Here is a 20,901-nt window from a genome sequence, read left to right on the forward strand (position 1 = left end):
AATGAGGGAACTAACAAGATGTATTTTCTGAGTGGAGGGCAAAAAGGAAGGACAAGAGCATTTGGGAACCTATATGACAAGCAGAGGGATATTCATGAGGGGAATCAGGGCATGGCCTGTGAAGAGCCACATGCAGCTTCTCTTGCCAATAGCATGCTACGGGTTAAGGCAAAAATATAAGCCCAATTCAGAAGTAATGAGCTCTCCATGCATCTGCTGGAGCAGAATCAAGTTTTACTGCTGCAAGGCCAAGGTTTGTTATAGTAATTCTGTCCCATGGCAGAGACAACATCAGCCCAGCAGGCCTCTGGTGTTTCCTGTTGCATTGCAAGCTGGAGGGAGCAGACTGCCCACACATTCCTCCCTAAACCCCACCAGCTCCACCTTTCCAGTTCTTGTCACTCATAACTCCCACTTCTCAAGAAAAATGCCAAACTGACAACCTCCTCGTTTGCATCCAGAGAAGCACTCCAAGGAACTTTCCCCTGCCTGCTCCAAGGAGGGGAGTAAAGCAGTTTCTGCTTGTTGGCCAAGATACAGCAACTTCTCTAAACCAGGATGTTTACAATTTTCTCAGCTTACTTCCTTCCAGTGCATTCTGGGACTCAGGACAGTCATCTAATTCCAATTAATTTTTGCAGCATCTAAACGACTTCAAGTAGCAGCTGGCTTTGAAGTCGGTCACTTTAGATCTCATCTCATTGCTGTTTTCATTCCCTACTTGCTTTTCCTGTAACTTATTCTGGGTTACACCAGTCTCAGCTTTTGATTCAAAGGAGTTTGTTCTAAACCAAGTTTGTTTTCACTCCTTTTTGAATCAGTTTTTGAAGCTTTGTTAGATAGCTGAAAACCTGGAGAATCTCACTGAATAAGTATTTCAGCACTCCACTTTGGGGCTGCACAAAGGTTTAGCTCCTGTTAGAAAAATACACCATCAGCTGTTACACTTGCTGCAAGATGCATTCATGGACACACTATCATTCATTTAATAAATGCAGAAGTCTGTTTTTTCAAGTGGGAAAATACAGTAAAATATTAATGTCACTAATGAAGCTGTTTGCTTTTTCCAGCATAGTTTTCATGTGAAAGAAAAGCTGAACTGACACTGAAGTGCTAAGTGGCAATGCCTCAGTTTTATGGCAGAAAAGATGCCCAGAGTCAAAAGATGCCCTTCAGAGAAACTGATTTGCTGTTCTTCATCTGTCTCTTCCTCTGCTTTTCCCCACCATCAGCAAGAGCCATTGTGGCATGGAGGGACAGATCACTTGAGGAGTCTGGAGAAAGTGATTCAGGAGCGTGTGCCTGTGCTCAACACTGACTTTTACCAAGTCCCTGGGTAAACACAAGTCTCTTCTTTACCTGGGTTTCATTGAAGTCTTTCACACCCACACAATAAACTGTTGCTCCCAGGTCACGCGACCGATTAGCCTGGAAGAAGAAGAGGTGGGATGACATGGATGCAAATGGGAAGGGATGCAAGGTTCTGAAGTCTTAAAAATTTACTCTTTCTCTGTAAAATGAGGCTTGTCATAAAGAGAACTTTTGAAGCTCTACTCCCCAGTTTTGCAGAAAGAGGTTTTATCTGCTACTGGGAGTAACTATTTGGAGGAAACAAAACTAAAGGTATTTGGTATTTCATTTAAACTAAATTATCTCACCTTTCTAGCTACTCCAATGTCCTAACATTTGTCTATCCAAAAAATGTAAGAAAGATTAGATCAATTTTCTTTTACTCTTTTCAGCATAATAGTAGCATAATAGTTACCAACTAATGGATTTCTTCTTTCAGAAGAGAAGATCAGGAACAGTAAGGAAGGGAGCTCTAGATTCCTGCCATTTGTTTGTGCTGCAGCAATATTTGTTTTATTCTACAAAACCATTCTTTCTGTTGTTATTGGATTTAAAGCTGCACTTTGGAAGGATTGAAAGGAAAAATTCTATCCAGAGCAAATTAATGCAACAATACCATCTTAAGTCATCTTAACTTATTTCACTGAATAGTGAAAATTGCTTCATCTCTTTAGAGATGACTATCAAAAGGACATCAGTAGGAAATTATGCAGCAAAACTTTCAAGTGCTCAACCTACTGTTTATCCAGCATTTTGCATAATACGATAATTTAATGTGCTGGGGATACTTGCTTGAGTCTTGGAAACATTAGTGGAAATTCAGAATGTGATCATCTGAATGGCTTTCTGATGTGACAGGAGATTATAGGAACAAGTCACCCTCTTTCTAGAGTCTTCAATTTTTGTGAAAGAAGAAAAGTCAAAGTGAGCAGATTCAGGTATTCCCCAAAACAATCCAGTAAGTACTGAAACTTTCCAGCTGTGAACTATCCCTTCTTTGGTTTTTTTGGTTTGGGTTGGGTTTTTTGTTTGGTTGGTTTTTTTCTTGTTTGTTTTGGGTTTTTTTGTTTTTTTAACTGGAAGTTTAAGGTCCCCTCCATTTCCTATGAACAGCCTCAGTTGTGATGAGTCAGAAGCATTGCTGCTGTTAATGTTTATCCTTAAGATTCATGTCTGAAGAGCACCAACAAGTTTTGTTACCAGGGAAGAGGGTTTTCCCTATTTTTTGCCTTCAAAGCAGCAAGCCCAGACATTTCACTGTGCAAGACACTCACCTCCCTCTCAGAGTAGAAAAACAGGTCTTCATGAAGCTCTCCATCTGTCAGTGCAATGATGACACTTGCAGTTCTGTAACCTAAATACACAAAATTCTTTAGTCCTTCTTTTTCACTTGTATTTGTTAAACTAGCTTAGAAAATGTCCTGCTAGTGACATTAGCACACTCAGAGGAGCAGAAACAACAGACACCAAACCCATGTCCTTTCCTCCCTCCAAGCAACCAGTTTTCAGAGGACATGAATTTCTGCATCCTTTTTCCACTCAGAGCTGCCTTCAGTACCAGTTTTATACCACACTCCTTTGATGTGCCAATTACATTTAATTACATTTAATTCAAAGCCCCTCATAACTACTTCAGTATTTCAGACCAGTAGAATAGACTGCAGCCATCAAAAAAAGCCCAATAAGGGAAACTGTTGGTAGCTTTTGCCTGATTTTATTAATGCTGTCAATTCAAGAAATCCAAAGTTTTTTTTTCAGTTTGTAATAAAAAGCCCATTTGGGATTTAAAGAGATATGGTAGGAAAACGCCCTAAAATCTTCGGCTTTTCTGTATAACATATTTTAGCAACATAGCTAAACCTTGCAGGGTTCCCCTTGTGAAAAAAGAAGGTATAATCAATACAAGTTTGCATCAGTTTCCAGGAGTGGTCAAATAGAATTAATTTGTACTCCTGACAATAGACTTGCTACAGATCTGGAGGAGCTCTGCAGGTGCATCTTGCACAAACACTGTTATGCAAAAATACAGGATAAATATGCAAGGCATGTAAATGATAAAACTGTACATTTTTCCAACAATTACCCTGAAGAGCACTGCCATCCCCACCACCTTTCCCACAGCAAAGCTGCATTTCAAATCTATTTCCCATTAAAAAGAAAGAAAAAATATTCAATGGATTAAGAAAGTCTCTCACCATGAACATTTTCATAGTAAATCTGTTCACTTGCCTGAAATTAAATCAGAATATTATTAGCAATAAATGAATAATACTTTGCAGGCATCTACACATGCACCAGAAATAAAGAGAAGGTGGCAGTGAGGATGTCATGTTTGTAGCCTGCAAATAATTTCTGCTTCAGAGAACAGTTTCTTGCTTATGGTTTTGACTGTGTTACTTCAACATCTTATCTAAAGCATAACCCAGACAAACCAACCTATGGCAACTGGCCAACAATAAAGTAGTTTTCCTTTACTCTGCTATCTGAAAAATCACATTCACTTTCCTCCCTGACAAACATCCCATGTCCATTGGTAAAATATCCCCAGCAGTTCTAGATAAAATACACCAACTGTTGTTAATAATCCAAGTGCAGGGAAATGCTCTTACTCTTCTGTCTTAGATTTATGAGCAAGCACATTCTGCAAGGTAAAAGTGCAAACACTTCAACGTGAAAAAATTAAAAGTAAGAAGTAGGCCACCCTGAACATTGGTGCATTGAACATCTATTTTTTGGACTTCTGCAAATTTTCTGAAGTCACTAAACTCTGGGATTTGGTTTTGGACTCCTAGTTAAGAGTCAGCATCTGTCAGGCCACCTGAATTTCTGTTTGGTGTTCACATGTAAGTTCAATAGGCAGGCAGTTCCAGAGAAATATTAACCAGAGTCCTTTGTTTCGTGTTTCATGATAAGCACTCAGACAGAGTTTCAAGTCACTATAGCATGCATTAGTTACCCTTTCAAAGCCTTCGTGCATATATGTGTCCCCTCCTGGAAGGACTTTCTGCAGCTCCTCTAGGCCCTGGCGGATCTGTTCCCTGGAAAGGACACGGATGCATTGTTAGAGCCAGGATCCAGTTTATCAGAAGCTGATGTCTCAGTGAAGACATGAATGGCAGAATCACATACAGAGGGGAGAAAAAGAGAGTTAACTCAATGTTTATATATGCTAACGTAATGTTACAGGCTAAGGGGTAATTTCTGGGCAGATGAGACCTTTCTAAGGATGTGGAAAATAGAGCAGATGTGCTCGCACAGTTCTCACAGCCTGGAGAAAGCCCCACAGCAGCAGAATCTCCTCAGTCAGTAGAGAGTACCCATAAATTTATTTCTAAATAAGTTCTGCATGTCAAACCTCTGACACTGAAGCAGAGCAGCTGGCTTCCACCTGGCTCACTCGCCTCACATCTGCTGACTCAACCACACAAATGTAATCAAGCATCCACAAAAAATGACACAATCTCCAACCATCCTGCCCACTCCATTTCATTTGAACATCACACCGTACACCTTCAGTGCCTTTCAAACTGACTTGAAGGCTAAAGCCTTTCCCAACAGCTCATTATGATTCAGGGTATTGGTTTAATCTGTTTAGGAACCCCAAGCACAATGACAAATCAACTGCAGGCTAAATGGGGCCAACCCATTTGTTGCTCCACTGAGTTGCAGGCACCAAACTTTGGAAGCCAAGTCCAGGCCAGAAGTCTTCAGTCTCATGATGAGACCCTGCAACGTGTGGGGTGTATCTCTGAGCAACTGTTCCATCTTCACAAGAAACAGATAAAGTCACTGCATGGAGGAGCACACTGACATTGCAAGACCAAATGACAGTGTCAGTTTTGTCCCTGAAGATTTTAAGTACTGCAAAACATCCAGTTTGTGTGATTATCACATACTCTGTCTCAAGTTTGTGAGGCTGATTGCAGTGGTGCCTTAACATTATCCAGACTACAGAGCAGTAACTCCCACAGGGGGAAGGAAAGATCTGCTTTTGCAATAAAATGAACTATCAGACATTCATGGTCTCATTCAGTACCTGTGATATCCCAAACCAGTTAGACACTGAGCTGTATACCATACGTCAGCTACAAGCAGATATTTCTGGTTTAGCTACCCATGCACATAGAAGGCCAAAGCTGAACATAAAAATCAAGAGCATTGCCTGAGATCAGAACTTTTTGTGAAACAGGAACATTGACATTTCTAAATAGTGAGCAAAAGTCTTTAATATATGTCAGTCCAGTCCCATTAGATGCAGAGCTTTTCCAAAAGGAATGCTAAGCACCCTCTGTCTTCACACTCAGATGCTGATACACCACATGGAAGCATGGGCAAAGTAGCTTTCACCGTTGCTCCATCTTCCCCATGAAGAAAGGCCAGTGCTAATTAAGGAACCAGTATTTATGGGCAAGCCCATACCTTGTTTGTCAGTTCTCCAATAAAAAAACAGCAGCTCTCCAGCCAGCTGGCTTTTAGACTAACAGCAGACCAATGCCTGTTCCCATTCCACATCTCTAGGGCAGCTGAATAAGTATGAAATACATTTCCACTTGGGAAACACCCAGGTCTCAGAGTTTAGAGCTGTAGCAGACCCCAGGTCTTCGCACTGAGGTGAGCTCATAGGTTGGGAGACAGAAAGAGGCAGGGAATGCACTTTCCTATGGCACCAGGTTAGGTGTGGTTCATTTTCTTTATACCTACTGGTGCAGTAAGTGGCACAGGATTCTTAGGCTGTCTGGGTTTGAGGGTATTTTGCAAGGTTGGTATGGATATGGACTGCTCTTTAGGCCAGCAGCCAGCTTCCTGTTCATTCCTCTATAGTAGCTGCTCTGGTATGCAATTTCATAGACATTCAATATGTAAAACACATGCTGACCTACACAGCCTTCACATGTGTTACATATATTTTTGCTCCACGTGGCAATGAAGTTAACAGAGAAAGCAAGGATGGTCAAAGGGCCTTATCCAACACCCCTTAAAGTCAGAATTAAAAAAAAATCCATCCCACAGATTTTTCTGGGATTAACTTAGGAATCCACAAGGGGATGACATGCACATGCTTCAGAAACACAGCAATCAAACTGGAATTGTCAGAAAACATTCAACCTTGTAATCTGTCCTAAACACTGCTTGACTATGATACACCTTCAGCCCTCCAATCGTGTTCATCTCGGCCTCAAGAAAATGGATTTCATCTACAGCTTTCAAGTCTGTTTTTGTGTAAAGGGTGTTTCACCTATTTGTTTCCAGAAGAATCCCCTTAAGGCTCTTGTTCTCTGGCAAAAGCCTGAAAATCCATGGAAGGCAAACTGCCTCAGTGAAAGAGGTTTGAGTTAAACACCTAATTGCTGACAGAAAGACATTTAAAAATTAAAACTAAGAAGGCAACCTCTGCCTTAAGAGGCTTGAATGCATTCTAGCAGAATGAGCATCATATGTGAAAATGGGCAGGTGCTGCAAACAGACTGAGAAGCACAAAGGTATCAGAGCACAGCTCACAGTGGACTGGAAATCACTGAGCAAGGAAGGTGAAGGAAGCTACAAGGACACAAAAGCTGCTGTGCACCTGTAAAATTCTGCTTACCTGTCTTCTGTTAACCTCATTAGAATTGTTCCTCTAGTTGAAAAAACGATGAAAGACATCCTCAGCTGAGGGCTGGAGAAAGGGAGGAAAAAAGTACATTATTTTGGTGGTCCAGAGCAGAGCTTACTGTATGTGTAACACCAAACACTCAGGACACTCTGATTGCTATCTAGATTATTACTCAACAGGATGAAAGACAGGACTGAGCAACAAAAGCTTTGTTCCTTCCTAGTCAAAGCAAACCACGAGGAAACCTAAAAGATGTAAATAGCACTTGTGCCATGATTTTAGGATTACCAAAGCAAAAAAGGCTTAAACGCATCCTGGTATCACCATGGAGATGAAGGAAGCCTAATTATGTTTATCATAACATATTCCACTCCCTGGCCTGGGGGATTTTTCATCCAGTCTCAAGGTATCAGTGTTTGAAAACCACAGCCTCAGGCCTCTCCCTGCAGAGGAAAACTTCTGCAGCCCCCTCCTTCCCCACAAAAATATGAGCCATGGAAATCAGGCAGAAAAAAAGGGACCAGTTAGGTTATCTACTCCTATTTCCTACATGACCGAAATCTGGGGAAAAGCAGTCAATGGAAGGATCTGAGAAAAGCATTAAGAACCCTCTGTCCCCCAGGAACCCTGGTTGGAAGCAGTGTGTGCTGCTCCACTGGAACTGGAGCAGTGTCTCTGAGCCACTGCAGCTCTCACCTCCTCGTTCAGGTACTTCTTACCTTATGAACTTACGGGCCAAATGTTCCACGAAATGATAAATTTCATTCCAATGGTGCAGTACACTTCCTGATCTAGGGAGACAATTATTACAGGAGATATTAGTTTAATTGCTGCTAGTGTAGGTTCCTAAAGCCCAATGCTTACATTACACATTGCTGAGCTAGACATTTCCTTTTGTTTTAACACTGTCTGTATTCTTCCTTTAAAGAGATAAACTGTAAATGATATTTCCTCCTTAACTTTGAAAAGCAGGAATAATTTACACTCCATGCAAGTGTTTGAGGCTGCACTTGGCAGTAACATGTTGCTGTTATGCTGGACCTTTAGCAGAGCCTTAAGCAAATAAACCCTGTGTGAGTGAAGACCTGTCTCTCTGCACAATGTTTTAGATTAATTCCACCATCTCACTTGCCATATTGTTATGCAGAACGTTTAGCTCAAGTGTATTTTGAGAATAAAATGCAGTTGGATTAAACTTTTCTAACATTTCCACTGTGTTAGAGACTATGAAAACTAAAACATCTCACATCCACATCTCAACTGTTCTGGCTAAATCTTTCACACCTCAGTTAAAGACAAGCCAAACTTATTTTTCTGTTCAAGAGAATAAATAATAGACTACATTGGGACTGAATTATTCTTCTTTGTGTTAAAAGAACCATGAAAAAGTCAGGTTAATCAGAATCTTTCAGCACTAAATGTCCATTTTGGCATAAGCACTTCTGTGAACACTGGAATATGAATACTGGAAAAAAGTTCCCTCCTAGAGTTGGAAAATAAATGTGTCAGCACTTATTTAATTCATCAACTACAATTAAAAACATTTATATGGGAAATAACCATTCCAGCTTTAATAGCAATTTCACTGATCTGCAGCCTAAGGAAGATGAATATTTAAGATCCATAAAACAATTTCTACCACCTTCAGTGACAGGTTATGTTGTTTTAGACCACCTCTCAGCAGGCATATGAAACTAGGACCCCTTCACAAGTCTACCCTAACCAACATTTTCCTCCCAGCCACCAGGTAAAACATCCATACTACACCTCAGCTCTCAGCCTCTGCCAGCACAGGAGCTCCAGATAGCCCCCCTTGCAAGAGGACACTGCTCTGGAAGCTAAGTTAGCCTTTAGAAGTGTGGTTATTTCTCCTCCTCTGAACAAAAGCTGATCACCACTTCAAATTACTATTGCAGCACAGAGTGAGATAGAGCACAGAAGGTATGTAGGTCGCCATCTAAAATTCATTTTCCGTGGCTCTGAGAAACCCTGCATTTTTTGAAAACAGCATTTGCCAGAATAAAGCTGAAAACCGACAGCTCATCTACTGATGTGCCAGTCAATAAGTCAATAGCACATCATCTCCAAGTGTTTGCCTTTGCTGTTGCTGTTCCCCTCATCTTAAATTGTTTGGGCAGTTTGTTTGAGTTTTTTCAGGTAAGCAGTGCTATTTAATTCTTCACTCAAGTATGGCTTCAGCTGCTGCTGCACTTCTTCCTTTTCATCATCCTCTGCACACTTCAGACTTCATAGAGTCTTCACTTGGCACAGAATGGACCAAACCAATAAAACTGACTTTTTTGCAGTAAACACAAAGTTTACAAAACCAGCATTATCTTAGTGTTCACCTCTACAGCTTTCAGCTTTGCTATTCAGAAGCCTCACAGTAAAAGACACTTGTCACTTGTAAAGCCTTACAGAAAGCAGGGCAAGAATTCTGATTAGGACAAGTATTTCTACAGCCTGACTCTAAGACACCAAAAGCCAAATTTATGATTGTTATCTCTTCATATTCCCAAAGAGAAACAACATCAGCAAGCCAACACTTTGCAGCTGAGTAGTTGATGCAATAAACTTGCAATACAAGAACTGACTCACAATGCCAAATTCTCTTGGAGAAAAGCCCAATAAATGGAAATTAAGACTAAGTAAACCATTATGCCTTTAACAAGAGAGTGATACATTCTGTGGTCAACAGTGCTGGCATTGTGTACCTCTGAATTAAATCTAGAGGTGAGGGAGACACTCCACATGTTTCTGTAGTTCCAGACACAAATTACTCCAGCTCAACCCTGCCCTCCAGCAGGTGCTTTTCTCCTCCTCACTGTGACAAAATGCAGACAAAGCTGCAGCAACTCAAACCTCCTTACAGTTTGTCTGTCTTGCACTTTGTAGACTCCTTACTCTGCTTCTGTCATTTACATCTTCTCACAATACCCATGGTCTTATTTAATTCATAAACTGGGAGAAAACAGAACCAAGTCCACCAGTTCAATACAAAGACTTCCCTGAAGTTATGTACACTGCATCTGAACAAGTATGAAAAGAGATAACACAGAGACTGATGCTGATCCAAAGTCTCCCTAAACTTTCGCAGCTTTGGATTAACTTCAAGAAGGCTCATAGCTGTCAGAGGTGGCATCAGCCCAAGAAGTTTTGCAGCATCTTTTTATTAAAGTCTTTTAAAAATAAAACAAATGAGCCAAAAGGTGTGTTTTGGCTTTCCATACACTTCAGGAGCAATTACGAAAACACTTCATAGCACAAAAATGTTAGGTGATGCAGTTCTTTAAGGAAACATTACTGTCCTGTACCACACTTCGACTTAAAAAGTTCAGAGATATTGTCAGATGTTTGAGGTTACAGGGTATATAAGGTCCAGTTCAGAGCAGGATAAACCTTCAAGCCCAGCCACAGTTCAAGAACATTCTAATCTTCCTTACTTGTAGGGGTTATGTAAAACAAAATAGCAAATAGCATGAACTGAATTTACATCAATGTCAAAAATGCTGACTCTATGGTTAAAAACTTTCTATTGAGAGAGATATAAGTAAAGGCAGAGTGCTACAGCACGCTGGGCGGCCGGGGAGCCGTAGCCCCACCACCAGCTCGCACCTTCAGTAAGGTAAAGCCGGCCCTTTATGCTTTTTATAAGCCCCTTCCCCTCAGTCTCCCATCAGTTTATCACGGGTTTCCATTTTGTGGGCTCTCCCAGCACTGGTTCTCGCTTCGCGGGCTTCGCTCTGGTACCGAGGGGAACGGTTTCACGTTTCGCGGGCTTCGCTCTGGTGCTGAGGGGAATGGTCACGTGACGCCCGTTTGGCGGGCCCCTGCGATCGGCCCCTCCTCCCGTGTTCCTGTCCTTTGTTCCTCATAAGTGCGCTTAAACACACACCCCAAAACAACGGGGTACTACATGCCATCTTGACAAACTGACCAAACAAACATCATAAAATTGAAAGACACACTCAACAAAACATTAAACTACAATTTTAAACCCTTATTTTTCACAATCAGGCAGTAGATAAGAGCAGAGTGCTGTACAGCAGAGTGCTGTACTTAATCCTGGTTGTAAGGGAGCCCCCACCCATCCCGTTTATCAAGGAACAGTTAACCTTAGGTTCACTGCTATCTAAAAACCATGTGCAAGGATCTTGACAGGCAAGGATTTCACATACTAACAACTCACTGCAACCAGATGCCCATGGCAGGCTTAGGAGTGAATGATACTCCTTCAGGCAACAAGCAAAAAGATACAAGAATGCACAAATTCCTTGCTAGCATCCCTCAACCCTCATGCTAAAACAAAGGAAAACTATGACACCCAAACCACATGAATGCATTGCCCTGCATTCAGGCCTGTGATTCCCAAAAAAACCAATCAAGGAATCACTGACTGGGTCAACAAAGATCAGCAGTGACCTTGACTATAGCTTTGCAGGCACTCAATTTTACCATTGCCTTCTAAAGGCTTCAGATGAAAGCAGCTAGAATATTATTCAGCTCTGTAAGGGTCCTGTGTTAGCTCTGCTGCTGGTCTCCTGTTTCCTGGCAAAAGAGGCACCACTGCCAGGAGCAATTCCCAGAGGCCACCTCCCTGCCTGGTGATGCAGTATCTGTTAGAATCACAGAATCACCACAGCTGGAAACGACCTTCAAGATCATTGAGTTCACCTGCTTTCCATCTCACTGTGGCCCCTAAACTCTGCTACACTTAGTGCAAATCCAGATTTTGTCCATTTTCAGTCATGGTACCTCCAGCTACTAAGGCTGGATTCAAAGAAACAGCTATTAGCCTCTCTAAAGCAGGAGTTTCACTTCAATAGAACTGGTTAAAAATAGATCAGCTGTCTGGCTGAATAACCAAGGGATCACAGGAAGCAGCTTGGATTACTTGCTTCATTTTGCCAGGGATCTCTTAGAGCCAAGTTTGCTTTCACACACATCCAGTTCCTTGCATGTCTTCTGCAGGCCAGTATAAAATACCTACTTGGCCACAACAAGCAAGAGCACAGAAAGTAACACCTCTGATAGACAGAGGATCCAGGAAAAAGCTGCTAAGAAGACTTACTCATTGTTATTCCTTACTACCTGCAATTAAATTAATCTGTGAGCTGCCCTCAATGTCCCAGCTGTGCTCATGGGGGGTGTTTACATACACCAGACACCATGTCAGCTGGGGGGTGGGTCATATCTTCATTAATTAGTCACATGGATGATAATTTTAGAAGAACTGGACAATGTCAGCAAAAACAAATATTTGCTTTATGTTTATCAATATCTCACTCCTCCCTCATTCTTGCTTCTTAATGAGGGCCTTATATCTTATCTCCCATTCAGGCTGTAAATTCTTTGGCACCATCTTCTGCCATATATTTTGCTACTAATCAGTCTGTGGGAGCCTCAACCCATGGAACCCCTCAGGGACACAACAGGACATGCTGTCTAGAACCAGTGGTCTCAACAATTCTCCCAAGACAAGAAGGCTTTACCTTGCACAACCCTGGGCTCCACCCTGGTGTGACCTCCACTTGGATATGCTCAGCATCCTACGTGACTTTGCTGCATAGAACCCAAACAACAAAAGGAATACAACTGGACTCTCAGCTCTACAGCTTGAGCTGCAGGTCTCCAGTTTTTTCCTTTTTTTTCCCCAGTCAAAGCACAAGAGAAACAGATTTGCCCAATTTTGATTCGTGTGAATACAATTTCATCAGTGAATCTGCCATGAGGCAGCTCAGAAAGCCAGGTCAGGTGTTTGTGTGTGTAACACTATTTTTGTCCCTTGAAGTCAAGCAACAACTCTCAAGAGAGCTAGAAAACCTTAGTTTCCTCCAAAGCTGGAGCACTGCAGCAACAACAGCACGACAGCTCCAGTTTTACTCAGCAAGGAGTTTGTCCAATGCAAACTGCAGTCCTCTGGTCTTGGTACCACTTCTGGAACACAGCTCTGCTCTCCTGAGGTCTGATGGTTGCTGCACTAGAAGCCTTTGCTATGGCTACCTAAGCTGTGGGAGAACTCTTGGAAGTGATAAAAGACATGCAAGTGCACTGAGATTAAGGATCCTGTTGTAACCAGAGCTTTTGAAAAGCCAAAGAAACAAAATGCATTGGGCAGGCAGATCTTTCCACTCAATCAAGTAAAAAAAAAAATTCAAATCTTTCCCCTGGAGCACTGGGATACGACTGGCATACAAAATATCCAGTGTCTCAAAGTCACATTTTACCCACTATTTTGCAATAAACTGTTAAGTAATTCCAAATCATTTATACTAATGGAATGTGGGAGCTACTGCAAAACACTCCTGAGGAACAGGCGGAGAGCTTCATCTGCAAGCACTTTTGGCAACTTGCAAAAACTTCACTGTCTCTGAAATTTATGGTTCATGTCAGTACCATGGCTCTGGCAAGCACATTCCCCACTATTTCCAAACGTTTGGTTCAAAATAACTTTTCTCAATCAAGAAAATTTGGAGAACTGTTTTAGCTAAATTGCTGTATTGCTTCAATCAGAAGCTTTTCAGAGCTCAGCCTGTACCTATTTCACGTTGCCCCAGCTACAATCTGAAGACTTGCGAAGAGGCAAACTCACTAGTGCCAAGATGATGACACCATCACAATTAGTGATGAAAAAAGTGAGGTAGGAAGTGATCTTCTGTATAAACAGTTAAGCAGTCAAAGCATGCATTTGATTAACAGGAAACAAAGAAAATGTGACTCAGCCTAGAGAAAATAAAGCTCTCAAGTAAAGCACTCTAGATGTTTTCCTTCACAACAGCCAAAACCAGACTTTTCAAAGGCAATAACCACTTCCCAGAGCCAGGCTTTTACCTGCAAGTTGCTGCTCTGGAAAGTGCAGAGCAAAGACTGAAGCAGTACAGAATCAGACCTCTGGGCAGGCGAGCATTTCCTCCACCTTCTCATCTACAGAACTGATGCCTGCAATAGCAAATCTCCAGCCCCTGCCTCAACCTTCCCTGTTCACAGGGAAACCAGAGGTGACCAGGGCACTGCCCTTCTCCCAGCCACTCTTTTCTGAAGCTACAGGGTCAAGTACACAATAAGGCTTCTGTATCAGCCACAGGAAAATTTATAGCAATTGGATTTACAGAACACAACAAGATTATACACCAGACTCATCAAAGAATTTAACAAAAACAAACGAGAGTAGTAAGGAGTTTTGCAGGTCCCTCTGGGACACACTGACTTCTACAAAATTTAAGTCCAAAGACAGCCTCCTTGGTATCAGAATATGCCATTCCAGTTCATGCTTGGAGAAAGATTTCTTAAAAAAAGAGCAGAATAGAACTGACTTACTTGTCTAGAATGAAATACAAATCAAATCCTCCGTAACAGGCTGGACCACCATTCTCTCTCTTTCCACCTTGTCCATCACAGGCTAGCATAAAAATTGCTAGGAAGAGACATTTGAAGCCAAATCTCAAGATGCTTTGCCTTGCAATGGCCATTATATCCAGAGAGGAGGAGAAAAAGCAATCTCTTCTTCCAAGGCTCCTTTATTTCATAGGTTTCTCCACAAAAGCCATCCAATGACCTTTAAATGTAAATATCTATATTTTAATCCTTAAAACTCCACTTGCAAGAGTTGTCCTCAGGAATTGCAAGACTTTCCCCCTTGTTTCCCTTGCACTTCTGTTTCTTGGTTTCAGATTTCAAGATGCACAATACTGTATTTCACTTTTTTTTTTTTTTAAAGGGACTTGACCCTCAGTCTCACTTGCAGCTCTCTGAAAGCAGCACCATTGTTTCGCGAGAGAAGGAGCAGCTTCCTAACAAAACTCGCTTTGTCACAGACTTCAGAAAATACAGGGAGGGTTTGAGGTTTTTCCCCTTCCTTAATTATTATTGTTATTATTAAGGATGGTTAAGTTTTATTTTTCCTCAGCAAAAAAAGCTCAGAGGATGCCACCTTGTGGCAAAAACGCGAACTGACTGGAGTCTGGTTTTCAGCACAGCCCAAAGCACAAGACCCGCAGGTATCACCCTGGGTTTGCTCACAGCAGTCACACAGCCCTGTGTACAGACATCTGTGCTTCCCACTTAGGCAGTAACTGAATTAAAAAACCTTTTAAACCCTGCAGGAGCTTCACCAAAGTGACAAACCCAGTAGGTTTCATCCTTTGTATTGACTCAGTCCTGAGAATAACTGAGCCTATGAAACAGGCTTTCCAAACAGGCTTTCCTCTCTTTGCTGGCTCTCTTTGCTTTTACCTAAAGCCTCCCTCTTCCAAGAAAGCTTGCTAGAAAACATAACTTCAGACACACTTGTTTTTTCTGTCTCCTTTCCTGAACAGCACCACAAAGTCCAAAACCTGAGCAGGACAAGTAAAAAGAAAGAGCTTTCCTCAGTCACAGAGATGCACACACCAGCAAAAGCTGCAAGCAGAGACTTCCAGCCTGGCCCCTGCCATCCTCTCAGGCTAAAGCAAGGTACTTGTTCTCCCAGTACTAATTACTGGTTATTGGAGCAGCTTCAGGGGTGTTGCATCAACTGTGGGGGGGTCCAGGTCAGGTTTCTGATGGGATGCAAGTTCACTTGATTCAGGCTTTCAAGCTGATCTGCATTGCTTACAGATTTAAATGGTTCTTATAAAAATTCTTAGCAAAAGTAAACAATCTGAGGAATGATGAGGAAAAGCAGAAGAACAGGTTTCAAGGGAAAATGATAAACAGCATGATTTGCTTTTGTGAAGAGCTAACAGTTCTGGGAGAAACAGGGTGTGTTTTACCTTTGGTGTGAAAGATGAAAGATTAGAGATTAAAGATGCAGGTCAGATGTAGTATAGGACAGCACCATGTAGGTTTTGTGAGCACCCATTTGGGCATCTTTGCCAGTGGTTCCCTTTGGTTCACAAATCTGAGCTGCCTGATGGATCATGGCTTGTACTGAGAACTCAAACCTCAGCAAGCTGTTACAGCAGCCTGCATGGATGACTGAGGGGTAACAACTTTTCTGTGCTAATCAATATTAGGAATTCCTTCCCTGTCTTCAGTGAAGACATGGCCTTCAAGTCAGAGGGTGTAAATCAGCACAGCTCTGCTACTGTGAGCAGTTGCTCTGCTATGTGTGGTGCAGGACAATGAGCATCTCCGGGTACGAGTTGAGTGCATTGACATTGCAATTGTACAACGTGTAACTCAAGGCTGACACCCAGTGTCCAAGAAGGCTTTTTTCTTCCCTGGATTACTCAAATTTTCCAAGGAATCAAGAACTCCCTTAACTTTTGCTTTTGTCTGACTTTATTTGCCTCTGCTGCACAATTAAGTGCATTAAAATGCACATACTGCTACCAAAATTTTCTTTCCAAGGAGAGGGAATTGAATAGAGAAATGCCTCTAAGAGGGCAAAGTTGAGCATCACAAGAACTGAAAGGTTGGGTTAGGATAGTCTTTAGTTACTGAAAATAAGTGAAAATAAACGACTATCTGTCTCAATTGCTATGATGATGTGTACTAATCCAGATAATCCAGACAATTTGCTTTTTCCCAAAAGGTGCCTAAGTGAACTTTAGATCCTTCCAAACTGGTGCAGAATAAAGCCTCTGGGGATCAGGGAAGAGGGCACTAAAAACTAAGGGATGTTCCACGACTGATATTCTTCTGAAACACAGACTTGTATTTCCCTGGATGAGCCAGGGCATTCTGCCCTTATGTTAGGAAATAGTTGGGCTTGATCTTAATAGGCTTGAGTGGCAGGAACCTCCCCTTACTAAAGCTTAAGTGTTTCAAAGGCCTGCTCCTTTTGAAAACTTCTACCTTAATTCCTCTGTGAACTTCTTTACCTCCAGATGCTAGGGACTTGCATCCTGCATAATGACAGTGTACTGATTAGGTAAGAAATTTGGACTCAGCTGTCCCTCTGCAGGACTGAGGAGGGGAAAATTGTCCCAACAGGCCAAGATGAACACATCCTCCCAGAACCAACCTGTTTAAAATAAAGCAGGTTACATCTGACAGAAAGCTTGATGTACTCTACTTCAAAGTAGAGAGGGACTTGTTTCTCTTTAGCCTGGAGATGACAAATCTGACATAAAGACTTTGTCAAATCTCTGCTGAGCTTTTCAAAAAGCCTCAAAAGGGGCAGAAGAAATGCCCCCCAACAGTATTGCTGGATGTGTTCTTATATGATAAAGGGAACAATAATGAGAAAACAACCAGAGTTCATCCATGCTAAAGGTCTTTAATGGAAAGATAAGGTCAACAATTGATCTGTTTCAGCATCCAAATCATCAGGAGCAACCTCTCAAAACAGGAGATGCAGGGAAGAACAGCATCGGGGTGGGCATCGTGCAGCAGCTCTCAAGCATCTGTACTTGGCTCAGGGAAAGGAAGACACTGAGCCCTTGACAGGGATGTTGGCATCAATATTGATATTGGTACGGCAATACTGGAGCTCCACAACTCCCAGGACATCAAGTCTGGTGCATGATTGACTGTAAGTGTTTTCGAGTCCTTTAAAAACAGGGAAAAGAAAGAGTAAATGGTTATGGCCCCCCCCAGCAGGAGTGCTGCTTTACACTGGTCTCTGGAGCAAGAGCTGGCAAGCAATGTTTGTGATGAGTACTGCAACAGAAATATTTTCTCTGTGTCAGTGCAAGATGCTTTTGCAGTCCCCAAAGCCTGAAAGGAGCAGTAAGGATTTTGATGGGGCCACTCATGGAAGTTGTGACTCAGCACTGCTCCAGTCCTGCTCTGCAGAGATACTGAACCCTTCCTGCATCTCCTGAGGCTCTTGATGTGTGTCCATCTCTAGATGGACCAGCAGCTTGTGCCCATTATCCCTTCAGAGGGGAAAAGAAGCCAGCTTGATTAGAGCCAGAATTCCTTGGCTTGCACTCACCATAAGTTTCAGTGGCCACGTAGGTGGGGAGTCCTCTGCACATGGAAACGACTTTTTGTCCATAAGCCTGGAGGTTTTGGACAGGTCCCTGGACCTGGAATGTGATCTGCTTGGCAGGTTGTCCTGGGAAGAGCAGGTTCTAAGGATAAATAAGAGAAAAGATCAGTGCCTTAATCCACTTAATGCTTGGCACATTCCTGTTTCTGGAATGGTGACTCAGAGCTTGGTGAGTTCTCCCAAGCGTGTTTAGTTCAGTCTTTGGATCCACTGTGAGACTGTGGGGCTGTTGGCAAGGAATTTCTTACCCTGTTGGAATCAGCCAGCTGAGGAAGTGAATTAAAGCTGGGCATCTCTGCTCTGTTCATGACAGAAACGTAGCAAGCTGCCTGCACTTTGGTTGCAATGAAGCCCTGTAAAATGAAATTATGGACAAGTAGGAATTCAGGTTTTCTTTAGGATCAAGTCTGTATTAAAGGAAGGGAATAATTGCAGGGAGTTTTTATGCCACAACTTAGACCCAGACTGAAAGAATAGTGAAGCAGGCCCTGGTATTTGTTCAGCTTTATAGGAGCTCGCCTCCTTGTCTGTTTTCTGAGGCAGCTCCTGGCCACTCACAGATTCATAGTTCCAGATGGTTTTCCATGACCTGAAGCTGTTCTGCTGCTCAATGGTGGCCACACGAAACTGCCTGTTGATGAGCAGAATTTGTAAGCCTCCATTGACAGTGACTTGCTTGGTGATAGTTTGGGATTGCACCGGGTTTATGACCTGAGGGAGTCCCTCCTGGTCCTGAAACTAGAACACAAAATTAAGATGGCTTTGAGTCTCCCCAGTTAGTCAGTCAGCCCCCCCAAAGCTGTAGAAATTCACTGCTCCAGAGAAAAAGGGCTGGGCCACAGGGAGCCCCTCACATGTTGTCTACTCACATATTGAGCAAGGGCTGGAACCAGCCAGAGTCCAAGGAGGACGGTAGCCACAATCTGAAATGGAAATGGAAGAGTCAAGTGTGACTGCAGGCCTGGCTGACACTCGTGGTCATAACCATCCTCGAGCCTCTTTCCTGATCTGCTGCTGAGGTGTTCCCCTAAGAACAGTCACCTGTGCTTTTCCCTCGAATTGAAGGTATTTAAGTTTTGTCTCCTCAGGCATTACAAGCAAGTGGCTGACCCATTAGAGCACTGCTGTGCTTTAGCAGAAGCACTGGCAAAAATCAGCATGGATTAGGCCTCCTCTAGATGGAATAATGTCATCGTTAGGCTGTCCAAGAAATCCTTACTGCTACATCTGAGTTGTTAGCAGTGTCTGAGTTTCCTGGTCTGGAGGAGAACAGTCTCCTCTGAGAATACCTTCCTTTGCTCTAGACAGACAGAAGCACTCCTGAGGGATCAAGACAATGGTGTTGAATCAAAGGTTTAGTTTATGAGGAAAAAAAGCATCATGCATACTCACAGTGAACTTCATCTTGACTGCAGAGCTGATGCTTGTGCAGATGGAGTGAACACTGTTCCCCGTCCACCTTATATACGATTTCAGAATGAGGTGTGGAATGGTTAAGTGTGGAAATCAAATTATTTGGCAATTTGTATCCCTGTCTGCATGTCACTGAAATCTGTTTCCTGCTGTAACCACTTCAATTAACGAGGAATTTGTAGTTCTGCAAAGTTTGACCTTCCAGGCTCTGATAGTTATCAGATAAGAAGCCATTTGCAGGGGAAAAATTAAATATATTTCACAGTAACTTTCTGCCATGGACTAATTGCTTTTGAAATTCCACATCACACTTAAGACCAGAGATTGCCGAGTGTTTAAAACAAAGAAAAGCCTTGCAGCTGACTGAATAAGAGCCTTTGTACCTTCCCAAATGTACTGTGTGTTACCACAGGGCCCACCAAAATACATGGCCCCAGTACAGCAATGCCATTGAGTATTGTTCTGCAGTGCCTTGGCAGCTCCAGCTGGAATATTACATAGGTGTGCACGTCTGTGAGGGTCTCTTTGTAATTTTAGGTGGCAAATTTAATTGTTTTTCACCTTGCCTCCTCTTGTGTTCTGTGTTCCGATGTAAATGCTTCTTGAAAGAGTGAAATCATCCAGTTAGGGAGGTTTTTGAATACTTGGGTGTCGTGTCAAATTGCTCAGCTTAGTTTTTTGTGTAACCCAAGTCTGTGTGGCAGGGAATCACTGTGAAGCTGTGATTATTTTAAAATTACTTAAACTTAAAGGGTCCCTTTCTCTAGATTGACTTTGCTTCTTTGTTTCAGTGGGAATTCCCTGTCTTCTGTCAAGCTGTAGTTGTTACTGTAGGACACATGGTTATCTGAACATTTCATGGCATAAAAAGTGCTTGTGGCTTTAGCATCCTAAGGTGTAATGTGGTAATAAAAATGTGACTCTATGGAATCAGTGTGCTTGGAGCTACTGTAGAGAAGCTGGACCAGGCTATGATATGGTTTTTGTGCACTCCAATTGAAATTTTATTTCACGTCCCATTGTCAGGCGATAGGATAAGTGAAGAGTGCTGTGCCTGTTTTATCTCAGGGAAAAAGCATCCTGAAGTTGGAAAAGAATAGGGGGGTTTATCTCATGAAACTCCCAGAGAAGTGGAATGGCATCTTTGTTCAGATTCTGCACTGGTTGCTTTTACTTGAGGTTCTGAATATGTTTGGGTGCAGCTTTTCTTTGCTTTTTCTCTCAGTTGAGTATCAAGGAGCCAAAACTGTTTTCCTGAGCAGAGCAGGCTGATTCATCCCCTAGGTCAAGTAACTTTTGGCTGTTTCTGCTGGGCAAAGTGTCGGTCAGAGACAGAGGTTTTGGAAACCTTTGGAATGGCAACTAAAGGGCTTGGGAGGGAGGAGGGGAGGTGAAGTTCTGGTGTGTTTCAGACAGGCTCAGTTACTGAAGTGGTAGTTGTAGATGAAGAAACCCCAAACTGCATTTACTACATGTATTAATTCTCTTATTTGCAGCTTGATTTCTGGGTTGATCAGAGCAAGGCTGCATCTGTCTCCTTGTCCCTGCCCATATTGAATTGCAATGCTTAGTTTATAAATGAAACCTTGTAGCATGTAGTATGGTAATGAGAAGTTAAAATGAAAAT

The 20,901-nt window shown here is 42.3% G+C and overlaps 2 protein-coding genes across 2 annotated transcripts in view; both read right to left on the reverse strand.

The window, feature by feature from the left end:
- Positions 1–14,460, reverse strand: part of ANTXR1 (ANTXR cell adhesion molecule 1) — a 67,633-nt gene extending 53,173 nt beyond the window's left edge. The window contains exons 1-7 of the mRNA XM_030464066.1: positions 14,261–14,460; positions 7,663–7,734; positions 6,935–7,006; positions 4,307–4,388; positions 3,546–3,579; positions 2,625–2,704; positions 1,360–1,428 (exon numbers count right to left, since the gene is read on the reverse strand). Of these exons, the coding sequence (XP_030319926.1) occupies positions 1,360–1,428; positions 2,625–2,704; positions 3,546–3,579; positions 4,307–4,388; positions 6,935–7,006; positions 7,663–7,734; positions 14,261–14,412 (561 nt within the window). The 5' untranslated portion in view covers positions 14,413–14,460. The remainder of the gene's footprint in view (positions 1–1,359; positions 1,429–2,624; positions 2,705–3,545; positions 3,580–4,306; positions 4,389–6,934; positions 7,007–7,662; positions 7,735–14,260) is intronic.
- A 2,822-nt stretch (positions 14,461–17,282) lies between these two features.
- LOC115599530 (gastrokine-1-like) lies at positions 17,283–19,265 on the reverse strand. Its single transcript, XM_030463940.1, has 6 exons — positions 19,254–19,265; positions 18,731–18,784; positions 18,420–18,599; positions 18,110–18,214; positions 17,805–17,943; positions 17,283–17,416 (listed from the first exon to the last, which is right to left on the reverse strand). The coding sequence occupies exons 1-6, from the start codon at positions 19,263–19,265 to the stop codon at positions 17,283–17,285; spliced, it is 624 nt and encodes a 207-aa protein (XP_030319800.1).
- Between the last annotated feature and the right edge of the window lie 1,636 nt (positions 19,266–20,901).

The sequence above is a fragment of the Calypte anna genome, chromosome 22 (genome assembly GCF_003957555.1).
Source record: "Calypte anna isolate BGI_N300 chromosome 22, bCalAnn1_v1.p, whole genome shotgun sequence".
In the NCBI taxonomy this organism is placed as follows: Eukaryota; Metazoa; Chordata; class Aves; order Apodiformes; family Trochilidae; genus Calypte; species Calypte anna.